The sequence below is a fragment of the Herpailurus yagouaroundi genome, unplaced genomic scaffold, assembly GCF_014898765.1.
Source record: "Herpailurus yagouaroundi ecotype Mexico unplaced genomic scaffold, PumYag 197, whole genome shotgun sequence".
NCBI lineage: Eukaryota > Metazoa > Chordata > Mammalia > Carnivora > Felidae > Herpailurus > Herpailurus yagouaroundi.
The window spans coordinates 5,247,365-5,264,447 of NW_024412428.1; the positions used below are offsets into that span (position 1 = coordinate 5,247,365).

The 17,083-nt window shown below is 35.5% G+C and overlaps 1 protein-coding gene and 1 long non-coding RNA gene across 2 annotated transcripts in view; one reads left to right on the forward strand and one right to left on the reverse strand.

Annotated features, from left to right (window-relative positions):
* LOC121012754 (uncharacterized) overlaps positions 1-17,083 on the forward strand; it is a 128,663-nt gene that overhangs the window by 79,411 nt on the left and 32,169 nt on the right. The gene's annotated exons all lie outside the window — the stretch shown is intronic.
* Positions 1-17,083, reverse strand: part of LOC121012753 (phospholipid-transporting ATPase IB-like) — a 219,713-nt gene that overhangs the window by 51,660 nt on the left and 150,970 nt on the right. The window contains 2 exon segments of the mRNA XM_040448069.1: positions 9,178-9,256; positions 16,016-16,138. Coding sequence (XP_040304003.1) covers positions 9,178-9,256; positions 16,016-16,138 — 202 coding nt within the window.

The window sequence follows — 17,083 nt, forward strand, 5'->3', positions numbered from 1 at the left end:
TATACATGACAAAGGACTCTTACCCAGAAAGAACACTAGCAACTCTGTGGGACAACTACAACAATTCAATTAAAAAATGGGTAAAGTACTTGGAAAAAAAACTCCCTCAGAGGAGGTATACAAATGGCAAAGAATCACATGAGGAGATGCTCTATATCATTAGTCATCAGAAAAATGCAAAATAACATCACAAAGAGCTAGTGTATAATATTTTAGTGATGTTGTAAACAGTGAGACATGATAAAATGGGGTGAACTTATGCACATTGGATTTCTAATTTAAGATTATTTGATAGGAAACAGTCAAACATGTAGAATCTGTATGTACATCATCCATGTAGTCCCTGATCTACATGTATCCAAATTGCAAATGGCCTCCCTATAGGATTCGCTTCTATGGCAGCAGAACCTTTCCAGGACTTTTCTGTGAGGCTCTCGCGCTCAGGTCTTGACACTTGCAGCCATCACCACTCCTGCCTTCCTGCCGTAAGAGCCTATAAACCACAGCTGCTGGAGATACCCACCTGCACCTTGCACCTGACCACCTCGACCCCTGTGAACTCTGAGAGGGTGAAAATAGTGGTATCTGAGCAAGTCAGTGACGCCATTGTAAGTAAGTTAAGGGGAAAATGCATCCCAAATTCTAAATAATTTTTAATGACCTTTTGGAATATAAGATTTTCATTAGCTATAAATCACCAGAAATACAGTTAATACCATAGAATGCAAAGCATATTAAAGCATTAAAAACAGTGCCAACATTTTTACATATATATAAAATCATTCCTTGCCTATTTCTTTATTTCTTTACACTTGTACTAGAGCAGTAATTCCCAAACTTGTCCGTACTTTGGAATCTTCTGGTGAGCTTCACAAACCACTGATGCCTGTGGCCGAACCACAGAGATTGTGATTCAGGTCGTTTGGGGTGGTTTAGGCTTCTGGAATTTTTAAAAAAAATCTCTCACTGATTCTGATGTACAGACAAGTTTGGGAACTGCTGCATATACTAGAAAATGGTAGGGATGACGATCCTCTCTCTCTCTACTTTCAAAGTCCTGCATTAATAGATTTCATGTGATACAAGTTAAAACATAACACTATGTAGATAATGTAGGTTTGGTCAGTTACATTGAGTATGACCCGTTTAGGCTGAATTTACGAAGTAGGAACCTGGAAACACTGGTTGTCGTTTCACGGAACTCCCCAATGGTGAGTGTTGCCTGTTATGTACAGAACGCCTTTAAATTTGAACATGTATTACACCTATTTTTGTGTGGTGTTGTGGGCAGTTAAGTAATCCAGTCCCATTAATTTGTAAGGACATTTGCAAAGATTATTTTATCTTAGTTACTCCTCTGTCCCACCCAGTAAGCACAAATAATCATAATTGTTTATTTCTTGTAGAGAATGTAAGGGTGTTGTGTGTGTGTGCGCGCGTGCACATGCTGGGGGACATTTTACATGTTATGAGATTGAAAATTTTAGTGAATCTTAGAGAAAAATGCTTAAAAATGAATGTTTTAAAAAGAATTACCGTATTTTTAAAAATTGTTTTAAAAGCAAATTTTATTTTACTTTTGAGAGAGAGAGAGACAGAGTGTGAGCCAGGGAGGCGCAGAGAGAGTGAGAGACACAGAATCCGAAGCAGGTTCCAGGCTCTGAGCTGTCAGCCCAGAGCCCAGTGTGGGGCTCGAACTCACAAACCCTGAGATAATGACCCAAGCCGAAGTCGGATGCTTAACCGACTGAGCCACCCAGATGCCCCAAGAATTACTGTATTTAATACTTGACATTTAACAACAGAAATTCCGTAAGATACAAATTTAATAAAACCATAGTATTTCTTGTTCTGGATTTGCATTCATTATTACCACAGTGGTTCAAATTCCTATCTCTCTTTTGCGGATGAGCTAAGATCCCCCAAATATATTCTATTTATTGTATACAATAAGTCTTTACCAGATTTATTGACACATAATTTACATACCATACATCCACACATTTAAAGTGTGCAGCTCAATGGCTTTTAGTATATTAACAGAACCAGGCAGCTATCAGCATCATCAGCTTGAGAACACTTTCCTTCCCTCACAGAAGAAACCCCAGACCTCTTGGCTATTACTGCCCCATCCATCCCCCAGCCTTAGGCAAACACTAATCTGTTTTCAGTCTTTATATAATTTGCCTGTTCTGAACATTTCATATACATAGGCTCATATAATGTGCGGTCTTGTGACTAGCTTCTTTCACTTAGTATAATGTTTTCAAGATTCATCACTGTTGTAGCATGATCAATACTTCATTCCTTTTTGTTAATAAACACTATTCCATTCACTGTATGTATATAGCACATACCCATTATATATCCATTCATTGATTAATGAACATTTGGGTTATTATGAATAAAGCTGCTATGTGTACAAATTTTTCTGTGGCATAGACTTTCATTTCTCTTGGGCATATACCTAACAGCGTAATTGCTGAATAATACGGTAACTCAATGCTTAACCATTACAGGAAATGCCAGACCGTTTCCCAAAGGGGCTACACCATGTTACATTCCTGCCAGCGGTGTGTGAGGGTTCCAGTCTCTACATCTTTGCCAACAGTCATTGCTGTCTGTCATTTTGATTATAGCCACCCTAATGGACATGAAGTATTACTCATTGTGGTTTTAATTTGCATTTGTTTAATGATTAATGATGTTGACCATCTTTTCCTCTATTAGTTATTTGAATATCCTCTGGGGGGAAAGGTCTATTCAAACATATTGATTAGACAATTCTATTCATTACTCAGTGCTCACCACAATAAGTGTTAGTCACCATTTGTCACCATAAAAAGTTATTACAGTATTATTGGCTCCATTCTCTATGCTGTATTTTTCATCTCCATTTATCTCTTTCACCCATTCCCCACCTACCTGCCATCTGGTCACCAACAGTTTATTCTCTGTATTTGTCTAGCATTTTGTTCAGTTTTTTTATTCAGTTTGTTTTGTTCATTTGTTTTGTTTTTTAGATTCCACACGTAAGTGAAATCATATGGTATTTGTCTTTCTCTGACTTAACTTCACTTAGCATAATAACCTCTAGGTCTGCCCATGATGTCACAAATGGCAAAAAAAAACCACAAAAACAAAACTTGTTCTTTTTTATGGCTGAGTAATATTCCATTGTATGTATATGTATGTGTATGTGTACACACATACCACATCTTGTTTATCCATTTATTCATCTATAGATGGACACTTGGGTTGCTTCTGTATCTTGGCTATTGTAAATAATGCTGCAGTAATCCTAGGGGTGTGTATATCTTTTTGAAATTCTGTTTTTGTTTTCTTTGTGTTAATATCCATTAGTGGGATAGCTGGATCATATGGTGTTTATATGTTTCATTTTTGAGGAACCTCCATACTGTTTTCTACAGTGGCTGCCCCAGTTTACATTCCCATCGACAGTGCATGAGGGCTCCCTTTTCACCACATCCTCATCAACACTTATTTCTTATCTTTTTGGGATTAGCTATTCGGATTGGTGTGAGGTGATATCTCACTGTAGTTTTGATTTGCATTTCCCTGATGATCAGTCATGTTGAGCATCTTTTTATGTGTCAGTTGGCCATCTGTATGTCTTCTTTGGGAAGACATTCAGGTCCTCTACCCATTTTTAATCAGATGCCTTTTTTTTTTTTTTTATGTTGAGTTCTTTTTGTATTTTGGATATTAACTCCTTATCAAATATATCATTTGCAAATATCTTCTCCCATTTACTAAGTTGCCTCTTGTTTTGTTGATGGTTGCTTTTGCTGTGCAAAATCTTTTAATTTTGGTGTAGTCCCACTAATTTATTTTTTCTTTTGTTTCCCTTGCCTGATGAGACATGTGGATAAGTGTGTTGCTAAGCCTAATGTCCAAGGATTACTGTTATATATTCTTTTAAATTTTATCATTTCAAGTCTCACATTTAGATTTTTAATCCATTTTGAATTTATTTTTGTGTATGGTGTAAGAAAGAGGTCTAGTTTCATTCTTTTGAATGTAGCTGTCCAGTTTTCCCAACACCAATTATTGAAGAGACTGTCTTTCCCCATTGTGTCTTCTTGCCTCCTTTGTTGTAGATTGACTGTATAGGCTTGGGTTTGTTTCTGGAGTCTCTATTCTGTTGATCCATGTGTCAGTTTTTATGCCAGTGCCATATTGTTTTGATTACTGTAGCTGTGTGGTATATCTTGAGTCTGGAATTGTAATACATACCTCCAGATTTGTTCTTTTTCAAAATTGCTGTGGCTCTTCAGGATTTTTTGTGGTTCCATACAAGTTATAGGACTATTTGTTCTAGTTGTGTGAAAAATGCTATTGGTATTTTGATAGGGATCACACTGAATCTTTAAAGTGTTTTGGGTATTATGGACATTTTAACAATATTAATTTTTCCGATCCACAAGCATGATGTATCTTTCCATTTGTTTGTGTCAATTCAGTTTCTTTCACCAGTGTCTTACACTTTTTGGAGTATAAAGTCTTTTACATCTTGATTAAATTTATTTCTAGGTATTTTATATTTTTTTGTGTAATTTTAAATGTTTTTTTTTTTCTTAAATTTCTATTTCATTAGCAGGATATAGAAATGCAATAGACTTCCACAGGGCACCTAGGTGGCTGAGTTGGTTAAGTGACCAACTCTAGACTTTGGCTCGGGTCACGATCTCATGGTCATGAGATCAAGCCCTGCATTGGGCTCCACACTGGGCATGGAGCCTGCTTAAGATTTTCTCTCCCTCTCCCTCTTCCTTTTTTCTTCCTCTCCTCCCCCGCCCCCAAAAAAAGAAAAAGTAAAAAGAAATGCAACAGATTTCTTTATATTAATTTTGTATCCTGCCACTTTATTGAATTCATTTATTCATTTGGGAGGTGTTGTGAGCTAAACAGTATTACATCTTTCAATCCACAAATGTTGGATGACTTCATGTTCATTTAAGTCTTCTTTAATTTCTTTCAACAATGTTTTATAATTTTCAAGGTATAAATTTTGAACTTTTGTTAAATTTATTTCTAAGTATTTTCTTCATTTTTATGCAATGGTAAATAGAATTGTTTTCTTAGTGTCACTTTCTGTTTTCTTATTTCTGTTGTATAGAAATAAAATTGATTCTTTGTGTATTAATCTTGTACCCTAAACCTTAATTTGTTTATCTTTAATAGTATTTTAATTTTATCATTATATAATATATATTATATATATATATCATTATATATATATATATACAGGGTTTTAGCAATATATATCATATGTATATATTATATATATATATAAAATCATGTAATATACAAATAGAGATCATTTTACTCTTTCCTTTCTACACTGGATGATTTTTATTGCATTTTCTTGCCCAACTATACTGCCTAGTATTACCAGAACAATGATGAATAGAAGTACTGTAAATGATATTTTTGTCTCTTTTTTTAAGTATATTTATTTATTTTTCAGAGAGAGAGAGAGAGAGCATACGTGCAAGAGGGAGAGGGAGAATGAGCGGGGGAGGGGCAGAGAGAGTGGGAGAGAAAGAATATGAAGCATGCTCTGTGTTCTCAGCGTGGAGCCTGATGCTGGGCTCAATCTCACAAACTGAGATCGTGACCTGAGCTGAAATCAAGAGTCAGATGCTTAACCCACCAAGCCACCCAGGTGCCCCTCATTCTTGATTTTAGGGGAAAGCATTCAGTCTTTCACCATTAAACATGTTAACTGTGGGAGTTTTGTAGATGTCTTTTATCAGATTCCGAAAGATCAATTCTCTTCCTACTTTAGTGAATGTTTTTATCATGAAGATGTATTGACTTATGTCAAATGCTTTTTCTGAATTTATTGAGACAATCATGTAATTTTTGTCCTTTATTTTTATGATGAATGACATTATTTTTGTGTGTTAAACCAACCTTGCATTCCTGAGATAAATCCCATTTGGTGTTTTTGTGTGTAACCTTATATATATTTCTAGATTTAGTATGTTGATATTTTGATAAAGATTTTGCATCTATACTATTTTATGAAATTTATTTTAAAATCATTTATGAAAAGACAGAAGATGGAATAATGCATTTACACTGTCTTATATGATTACATAATTTCCTTTATCAATGCTCTTTGTGAACTGGGTTTACTTATTTTTAATCTGAAGAACCTCCTTTAGTATTTCTTGAAAAGCATGTATTACAGTAACAAATCCTGTCATTTTTCTGTTTATATGAGAATGTCTCTGTTTTGCCTTCATGTTTGAAAAATTATTTTGTTGGGCATAAGATTCTTGGTTGACAGGTTTTTTTCTTTCAGCACTGCCTTCTGACCTCCATTTTTGTGTGTGTGTGATGAGAAGTCATCTGTAAGTCTTAACTGGAGCTCCCTTGTCCATGAGCCACTTTTATTTCTCTGCTTTCAATATTTTCCTGTTGTTTTTGGCTTCCAACATTTTTGCTACATGTGTCTGGGTATGGATCTCTTTGCATTTATCTCACTTAAAGTTCACTGAGCCCCCGTGGATGTACAAATTAATGTTGTTCAGCTAATTTGAAGCTCTTTAGCTATCATTTCCTTGAATAGTTTTACTACTTCATTCCTTTTCTCCTCTGGTTCTTATACCCCATTTGCCTATATTGGTGTGTTTAAAGGCTTCTCATATTTCTGAGTCTGTGTTAATTTTCCTTCATTCTGTTTTTCTCTCTGGTTTTCAAATTGCATACTTTCCATTAATGTAGCATCAAGTTTCATAATTCTTTCTTCTTCCAGTTCACATTTACTGTTGAGCCCCTCTAATGAATTTTTCATTTTGGTTATTAAAACTTTTCAGCTCCAGAAGTTTCATTTGGTTCTTTTTTATAATTTCTGTCTCTTTTTTGATAATCTGTTTGATGTGCCTTCATACCCTCATACCTTTAAGGATTTCTTATGGTTCTTTCAACATGTTTGTATTGGCTAATTTGAACTCTTTGTAACTCTGACATGTAGGCCCTCTCACAGGAAGTTTCTGTTGCCTACTTGTTACTGGGTATATGGGTCATGCTGCCCTGTCTCTTTGCATGTCTTGTACTTTTTGGTGTTGCTGAAAACTAGACATCTTACATAATACACTGTAGCTACTCTGGATACTAGTTTCCCTCCCCTGTCTTCAACGCTTATATTTGTTTTGATGTTTATTTGTTCTGTGATTTGGCTGGCTATTTTAGTTGAAGTCTATTTCCCCTGTAGTATGAAACCTTGGTATTGCTCCTTGGAAGGTGCAGCCCTGAGCAGGCACACAGTCCCCTTGGTTTTATCTGGTCTGTATTGACACTCCTTTTCCCTGATTTTTCCATTAAGCTACCTGACTCACTTGGTATTACACCAGTTGTTAGGCTCCACTAATTACCCACGGGATATTCTATTGTTTTTGACAGTGTTCTAGGGCATTAATTGTACAGCAGTCTGATCTGATTAAATTCAGGCTGGGATAATTTTGAGACAGGTCTTTGAGGTTTGTTCTCACCTCAGGAGGGCTATTTTTATCTGTTTCTGTCCCTGGTTCTTTCTGAACCAGGCCTATGGTTTAGCTTGTTGGTCTCATTTAAGAAGAATTATTATCTTTGAGAACATCCCTAGACTTGAACTCTTCCCCCAGTATGTTTCAAACAGTCACTTCCTTTGGAAAGAGTTTTGGGGCTGTCTTTTCTTATGTACCACCTGTTACCGTAGGTAAAACCTTATTGCCACTACCTTTGGTGGTAGTGAGGTTGTTGTCACTGGTCTTCTTGGCTTGCCTTCCCAGCAATCTCTTGGAGATTCTCTTCCCTACAAGCAAGCTGTGGTGAGAGTGATCACGGATCCGGTATTCTTAGCCTATCGTGCCTGTTGTAGAGACTTTCTCCTGTGGACATAGGTTGATTGGAAAAGGAGAGCTCTAACCTCTTGGCCACACTCATCAGGAATTTGGCCTCTTCAACTCAAAGTTAGGGGCAGGGGATAAGAAATGCCGGTGGCCTGGCTCTCCTGTGAGATATTGTAACATTGAGTGATCATTGAGAATACTAGTATTCCTACCCTCTTGGCCACACTTGGCTGTAGTGGAGCTTCTATCAAGCTAGGTTGTGATTAAGATAGGGAAGGAGTAGGTCATGGCTACAATGCCATAGACTCTCAATGTTCTTACTGAGTAGTAGGTTTGCTTGAATAAATGTTTCTTCATTTGTCTTTAGGACACTATCCAGAGAAGGTGCAGAGTCATGTTTTTATAATTTTGACCAGTTTTGCTTATCTGGGTGGGAGGCAGGTCCAAGGAGCTCCTCACAACTCCATCCTAAAAGGAACTTTTTGTAAACTTGTGATTTTGCTATATTTGTTACCATTTGAAACTTTTGTCCATTGTTTTTACAGTGAAGGCCTTTAGCTGTATTAATGGCAGATCCTTTCTTTTAAATACCAACCAATAACACATACAGCTCAAACTCAATGTTTAAAAAATATGTCCAAGATAAAGGATATATTTCTAGTAACACCCAATGAAAATTAAATCTGGTTAAAGAAAAATAATTATATTTCACACCTTAATTTATGGCTGTGAACCCATTACACAACAATAGCACACTTCATAAATATACCTCCTACATTTAGATGTATTGGATCCACGTTAGTCTGTAGAAACACTTCATACATAATGTTATTTGGAAAATCGTATATCAGGAAAAGGAGACTTGGTCTAATAATAAAGTGTATTAAACTTGTGGTATAGTCCAAATTGTAGCATGAAGTTTGGGAAGTGAAATAAGAAAATAGACATAAATTTCAAACTTACTAATGGAAGGCACCTATGATTCATTAGAATGATTATGCTTTCTATCAGACCTGCCAACTCAAATATTTATTAAAAATGAACAATAAAAGCACTAATTCTCAATTTACTTATGTCAGACACAAAGAAAATGCTTTCTAAAGATCAACTGTTAAGTGTCAGCTGGACTGTAATTTTATACATATTTTTAAATTCCCTTTTTGTTGCCTTCAGGTCTTTCTTTGGAGACAAACAAACACGCGTGCGTGTGCGCGCGCACGCACACACACACACACACACACACACACACAGAAATACTGGCCCCAGTGAGAAAAACATGCTCTTTGTTGGATATATGAAACAATGAAGCCATTACCATGCTCCAGCATTTTCATGGGCAACCAGAAGAGAATGAAGGAATGGACCAAAGCATTTATGCATTGAAACCAAAATACCTAAAAGAAAACAAAGCAAGAAAGTTATGATAGTATGTTGGTCTAAATCTAAAAATATGTGACATTAGGAAATATACTTGCAGTTTGAAACACGGTTATAAAGCCAAAATGTTTTCCTAGATATGGAAAAATTCCATTTCTTCTCCTAAAAGAAATGACTATGAAATTAAAGGGTATTATTTGAAAACTCATTAAATATAAATGTGTAGGATTCAAATATAGAATATTTGTTATAAAAAGTATAAAAACCTAAATTATCCAATGAAAAAGAACCAGAAGTAGTAATTTGTAAAAGAAATAAAAATATTTTTCAATCCTTAAATTGCAGTGTTTTAAATATAATTTCTTTCATGTAATACAATCTGCACCTTTACATCGACACCCAGATTTTGGTCAAAGTAAATTTTAATAAACCATATACAATTTTCTTAAAGGAAATATTAATAATATAAAATCTCTAGGGCCAAACAAGAGTACATTGGTTAGGAGATGGTAGAACAACAGCAAAAACAAATCTTTGTTCTTTTGGTTCTAAATGTATCAGTTATTTTTATGTTTGCTAGGAAGACTTACAGATAAAGGACTAGAGGAGAAAAATATGTGGAAAAAACCATATCTGTCCTGTGACCTAAATTTCCTGAAGTAAAGCTGTTTTTAGGAAAGAATGTAAGAAACTGGTTTAAAAACACAACTAGTGCCAAACTGGAAAACCTCAAGATTCATGGAACATTGGGCAGAATACATAGAAGTTTCTGTCTCTGTGGAGAAAAATTATCCTTGGACTTAGCACAACTCCTGTCCTTCCTAATATTAAAATGCAGATCCAAAAGGGCTAAATTGTTTCCAGTTAACGTGCTAGTATTCCAGAACAAAACTCAAGAATAGTCATGGTGATACAAAATAAAAAACTTTTGTGCACAGCAAAGGAAGCCATCAGGAAAACAAAAAGGCATCTTACTAAATGGGAGAAGATATTTGCAAATGATTCATCCAATAAGGAGTAAATTTCCAAAATATATTTGTAAAAAAACTTGTACCACACACACGCGCACACACACACACACACACACACACACACACACACAATCTGATTTAAAAATGGGAAGAGAATTTAAATAGACATTTTTCCAAAGAAGACTTACAAATGGCCAACTGACACATGAAAAGATGGTCAACATTACTAATCATCAGAAAAAGGCAAATCAAAACCACAATGAGAGACCACCTTACACCTATCAGAATGGGTAGAATCAAAAAGACAAGAGATAACAAGTGTTGGTGAAGAGATGGAGAAAAAAGAACCCTCGTGCACTATTGGTAGCAATGCAAACTGGTGCAGCCACAGTAGAAAACAGTATGGAGTTTTCTCAAAAAATTACATATAGTAATGCCATATGATCTAGTAATATCACTACTGGCTATTTACCCAAGAAAACCAAAAACACTAATTCATACAGATACATGCACCACTATATTTACCGCAGCATTATTTGCAATAGCCAAGATATGGAAGCAACCCAAGTGTCCATCCGTAAATGAAGGGATAAAGAAGATGTGATATGTATATACAATGGAATACTGTTCAGCCGTAAAAAAGTAGGCGATCCCACCATTTGCAACAATATGGATGGGCCTAGAGGCTTCTCTGATAAGTGAAATAAATCAGGCAGAGGATGACAAATACCATATGATTTCACTTATATGTGTGATCTAAAAAATAAATGAACAAACAAAAACCATAAGAAATCAATACAGAGAATACACTGGAAGTTGCCAGAGGAATGGGAGAGTGGAGGCATGGGAAAAACGGGTGAGGGGGGTGAGGCTTCCAGTGTGGAATGAGTAAGTCATGGGGATAGAAGGCAAAGCACAGGGAATATAGTTAATGGGATTATAATAGTGTTGTATGGTGACTGATGGTAGCTACACTTGTATAGAATAGATGTAGGTAGAATAATGTATAGGCTTCTTGAATCACTGTTTTACACCTGAAACTAATGTAGCATTGTGTGTCAACTATACTTCAATCAATCAATGTAAAGGGAAAAAATATATTCATGGTTATACAAAAATATCTATCACGTAGGACAAATCCAATTCAGAATTATCAGGCATTTAAAAAAAGGCAGAAAAACACTACCCAAAATGAGGAAGTAAAACTTAATTAAATCCAACCTACAACTAACACACATATTAAAATTTGTAGATAAGAATGTTGAAAGAGTATAACTCTATTCTTTTCCTTTTTTGAAACAGTATTTATTCTTTATGTTCAAAAGCTTAGCAGGGAAATAGAAAATATAAAAAATTTCCAGATAGAAATTTAATAGATTAAAAACTATAAATTTTGAGATAATAAACTTACTAGACGGCAGTAATGCAGATTCAACATTGCAGAAGAATTAATGGCATAGATATTGCAGAAGTAAGTGAAGACAAAATGATGACAAAACACCCAAACAAAAAAAAATTTAACAGAGAGGAGGATGTATAAAACAAAGGTATAGGTTCAATGAAGTTTTGGACAACTTCAAGTGATCTAACATATGTATAATTGGAAGCAACAGAAGGAGAGAAGATAGGCCAGAAAAAATATTTGAAAATACAATGGGTGAAAATTTTCCAAATTTGATGTAAACTATAAACCAAGAAACTTTTTTTGTAAAGGACAAGATGGAAAAAAAGTATTTTATTCTTTGGGGGCCACAAGATCTCCATTATAACTACTCAACTCTGCTGGTGTACCTCTACGATAATCAAAATGAATCTGTGAATGAATGGTCATGGCTGTTTCCCAATAAAATTTTATGAAATCAGGCAACGGACTAGATTTGGCCTATAGCCCATAGTTTGCTGATCTTTTTTTTTTTGTTGTTAACATTTACTTATTGTTGAGACAGAAAGCATGAGCGGGGGAGGGGCAGAAAGAGAGGGAGACACAGAATCTGAAGCAGGTTCCAGGCTCTGAGCTGGCAGCACAAAGCCCGACACAGGGCTCGAACTCACGAACCGTGAGATCATGACCTGAGCTGAGTCAGACACCTAACCGACTGAGCCCCGAGGGGCCCCCTCATCTTCTTAGTATAAACCTACAGATCCAAATCCTCAGTGCACCCCAAGCACAGGAACCATGAAGAAACAAGTCACCACAATCCAATTGCTCAAATCTGGGGGGGAAAAAATCTTCAAAGCAGCCAGATGAAAAAAGACACATGAAAGGTATAAAGTGAGGATGACAGTAATTCCACATCAAAACAATGCATGTAAGAAGACAGTCGAAATTACTGAAAGAAATAAACTGTCAAACCTAGAATTTTATGCCAACCAAAAATAACTTTCAAAAATGAAGGTCAAATGAAGACTTTTTGAGTTCCATAAAAACTAAGAGTTCACTGCCAGCAGATTTGCACTACAAGGAATGTTAAAGGAAGCTCTGCAGGCAGAAGGAAATTAGAACACATATTAATGTGAATCCACACAAAGGGTAGAAGATTACTGGAAATAACAAAAGTATGGGTAAAGATCTAAGTGTTTCTCTTACTGTTTAAGTCACTTTGAAAAATAATTGTTCAGACACAAGTATTAATATGGTGTGGGGTTGTTAACATATGTAAAAGTAACATGTATGACAACATTAGTCCAAAGGTCAGAAGGAGAGAAATGGAGGTGTACTATTAAGGTTTTTATACTGTATGTGAATTAGTGTATCACTTGAAGTCATACTACACTAACTTAACAATACATGGTATAAACCCTAAAGCAAATTCTTTAAAGAAAAGAATTATAGCTAAGAAGCCAACAAGGAGATGAAATGGAATTCACAAAAATTAATCCAAAAGAAGTCAGAACAAGAGAAAACAAGGAAACAAATTATAATTAGGAAAAATCAAAAATGTGTAGAAAGATGGTTAAATTTGAACCAAAACACATCAATAAACATACGAAAATGTAAATACTTTAAACACGCAGTATAGAGACATAATATCAGACTGGATAACAAAGACTACAAACTGCCCACTAGAAGACTCGAATGAATGAATGAATGAATGAATGAATGAATGAATAAATAAATAAAAATAAGAGGATGGAAAAGATATATCATAAAAACACTAAAAAAAACCTGGAGTTGTCATATTACTATCAGACAAAATAGACAAGATCAAAGAAGAAAATAATAAAGGTAATTTCATAATGAAAAAGGGATCAATCAAGACAATATAAACAAATCCAAAACATTTATACACGTAATAACAGAACTGCAAAATACATGAAGCAAACCTGATAGAACTTCAGAGGGATATAGATGAATCCATACTTTGGGTTGGAGATTTTAGTTCCTTTCCAACTGAGTAATTAGACAGAAAATTAATGTAGAAGAATGTAGAAGTTTGAACACTACGATGTTGACCTCATTTAACAATCTGTCCAAGTAAAGATGAAATATTTATCAGATAGACCATATTCTGAACCATGAAGTAAGACTCCATACAGGGGAAAGTGGGTGTTGGGCACTGAGAAGGGCACCTGTTGGGATGAGCACTGAGTGTTGTATGGAAACCAATTTGACAATAAATTATATTATAAATTATATAATTATATTATAAAATTATAATATATATAATACATATTATAAATTATTATAATTATATTATAAATTATATTTTAATATATGGGTGCCTGGGTGGCTCAGTGGGTTAAGTGTATGACTTCCCCACTCACGCTCTGTCTCTGTCTCCCAAAATTGAATAAAAGTTAAAAAAAATTTTTAATTATATTTAATATAAAAGACCCATGTTTCTTCCAGGCATCTATATATTTTTTTAATTGAAGCACAATTAACATAGTGTTATATTAGTTTCAAGTATACAATATAATGACTAATAATTCTAAACACTATTCAGTGCTCATTATGATAAATGTACTCTTGATTCTCTATTTTACCCATTCTCTTACCCACCTCTCATCTGGAAACCACCAGTTCATTCTCTGTATATAAGAGTCTACTTTTTGACTCTTTTTTCCTTTGTTCACTTGTTTCTTAGATTCCACATATGAATAAAATCATATGGGATTTGTCTTTCTCTGACTGACTTATTTCACTTAGCATTATATCCTGTAGGTCCATCCATGTTGTTGCAAATGGCAAGATTTCATTCTTTTTATAGTTAAGTAATAGTCCATTGCTTATATATACCACATCTTCTTTACCCATTTGTCTACTGATGGACACTTGGGTTGCTTCCATATCTTGGCTATTGCAGATAATGCTGCAATAAATATATGGGTGCATAGGGATTAATATGCAAAATATATAAAGAACAAGTAAGTTTTTTTATGAGCGTAAGTTCAACTCAATACCAAGAAAACAAATAATGTGATTTAAAAATGGGCAGAGGATGGGCATGCAAGCTGGTGCAGCCACTCTGGAAAACTCAAAAAACTAAAAATAGAACTACCCTACGACCCAGCAATTGATGGGATACAAGTGTGCTGTTTCGAAGGGACACATGCACCCCCATTTTATAGAGCACTATCGACAATAGCCAAAGTATGGAAAGAGCCCAAATGTCCATCGATGGATGAATGGATAAAGATGTGGCATATATATACAATGGAGTATTACTTGGCAATCAAAAAGAATGAAAGCTTGCCATTTGCAACTACATGGATGGAACTGGAGGGTATTATGCTAAGACATAATTAGAGAAAGACAAAATGATATGACTTCACTCCTATGAGGACTTTAAGAGACAAAACAGATGAACATAAGGGACGGGAAGCAAAAATAATATAAAAACGGGGAGGGGGACAAAACATAAGAGACTCTTAAATAAGGAGAACAAACAGAGGGTTACTGGAGGGGTTGAGGGAGGGGGGATGGGCTAAATGGGTAAGGAATCTACTCCTGAAATCATTGTTGCACTATATGCTAACTAATTTGGATGTAAATTAAAAAAAAAAAAAAATTGGGCAGAGGGCCTGAATAGACATTTTCCCAAAGAAGACATACAGATGGCTGACACATGAAAAGATGTTTAACATCACCAATCATCATGGAAATGCAAGTCAAAACCACAATGAGATATCAATTTATACCTGTCAAATGGCTGAATGAAAAAAACTCATGAAATAACAAGTGTTGCGAGAATGTAGACGAAAAGGAACCTTCATGTACTGTATAAATGCAAATTGGTACACCCATCGTGGAAAACAGTATGACAGTTACTCAAAATACTAAAAATATAATTGACATGTGGTCTAATGGCACTTAACTGTGGTATTTACCCAAATGGTACTTACCCAAAGAAAGCAAAAATACTAATTTGAAAAGATACTTGCAGGTGTCTATATATTTTTAAAGCTTCACTAATGACTGGGATGCAGTTAGGTTTACTCCAAATCTCAACTCCGTGATCCCAGGAAGAAAGCATTCCAGAAGAATCGCTTGTCTCCTCTAAAAATAGGCCTGAGTCCCTCATTTGTATTTTCCAGGATTGCCCCAATGCACAGCATGCCTCCTGACGCTGCTCTGTGCACAGTTTGTGGGACCACACATGGTGCCTTGCTTCTTTTTCTTTAGTTTCCCTCTGCCACATATTGTTATTTAAATCTCGGTTCCCTAGATAAACTAAACTACAAGGTAAATGATTGCACAAGGCTGCATTCCTTGGTTTTTAAATTATTTTTTTTAAGCATCAGAAAAGGAAAAGAGGTACCTTTGGAGTTGAGATGAAAACCTGCATTAAATCTTCTGTTTACCTTTGTGTTGAAAATTTTCCCTGCCTGAGAAATCCTATAGAGTTGTGGGCACCTAAGCAGGCTCTTCTCACTGCAACACTTTTCAAAGATTCCCAGAGTAAGAGGTGGTAATGAAGTGAAAATCTACATAGAAAACAAGGATTTATTAAAAAGAACTTTTAGTCTGTAACTAAATTAATAATATTGTAACAATGTCACTTTCCTGACTTTGATAATGTATTACTACTATTAAGATATCATTATGGGGGAAGCTGGTTGAAGGATACACAGAACTATTTTTGCATCTTCTGGTAAGTCTTAAACTATTTAAAAATAAAAATTACTGGGGTGCCTGGGTGGCTCAGTCGGTTGAGCGTCTGACTTCTGCTTAGGTCATGATCTCGTGGTTCCTGGGTTCAAGCCCCCCACAGGGCTCGGTGCTGACCGCTCAGGGCCTGGAGCCTGCTTCGGATTCTGTCTCCTGCTCTCTTTGCCCCTCCCCCACTTGCACTCTGTCTTTCTCTGGCTCTCAAAAGTGAATAAATAATAAACAATTTTAAAAATAAATAAAAATAAAAATTGTTTACAAAGAAGATATTAATAAGTCCCATAGATTCAAACACATTACCAAATCACAACTTAATTTTCTGATCCAACCCTTTGGTTTAGGAGGTTATAACTGTGTAAATGTTGCTTTATGAGCATAAAATGAATACGTTTTTTCTTCTGTTTAATGAGGTAAGACAAATTGACTATCTAGATATTTTAATAATAGGCATAATACTGCCCAGTATATCTACCAATAATGACATTCGTATCCCTCATAAGAACCAGTTGTTTAAAATTTTTTTAATGTTTATTTTTGAGAGAGAGCGAGTGAGCATGAGCAGGGGAGGGGCAGAGAGAGAGGGAGACACAGAACCCGAAGCAGGCTCCAGGCTCCGAGTCATCAGCACAGAGCCCGACACGGGGCTTGAATCCACAAACTGTGAGATCATGACCTGAGCTGAAGTCGGACGCTTAACTGACTGAGCCACCCAGGGGCCCCAACAACCAGTTGTTTTCTAAGCTAGTTCACTTGACAGGACT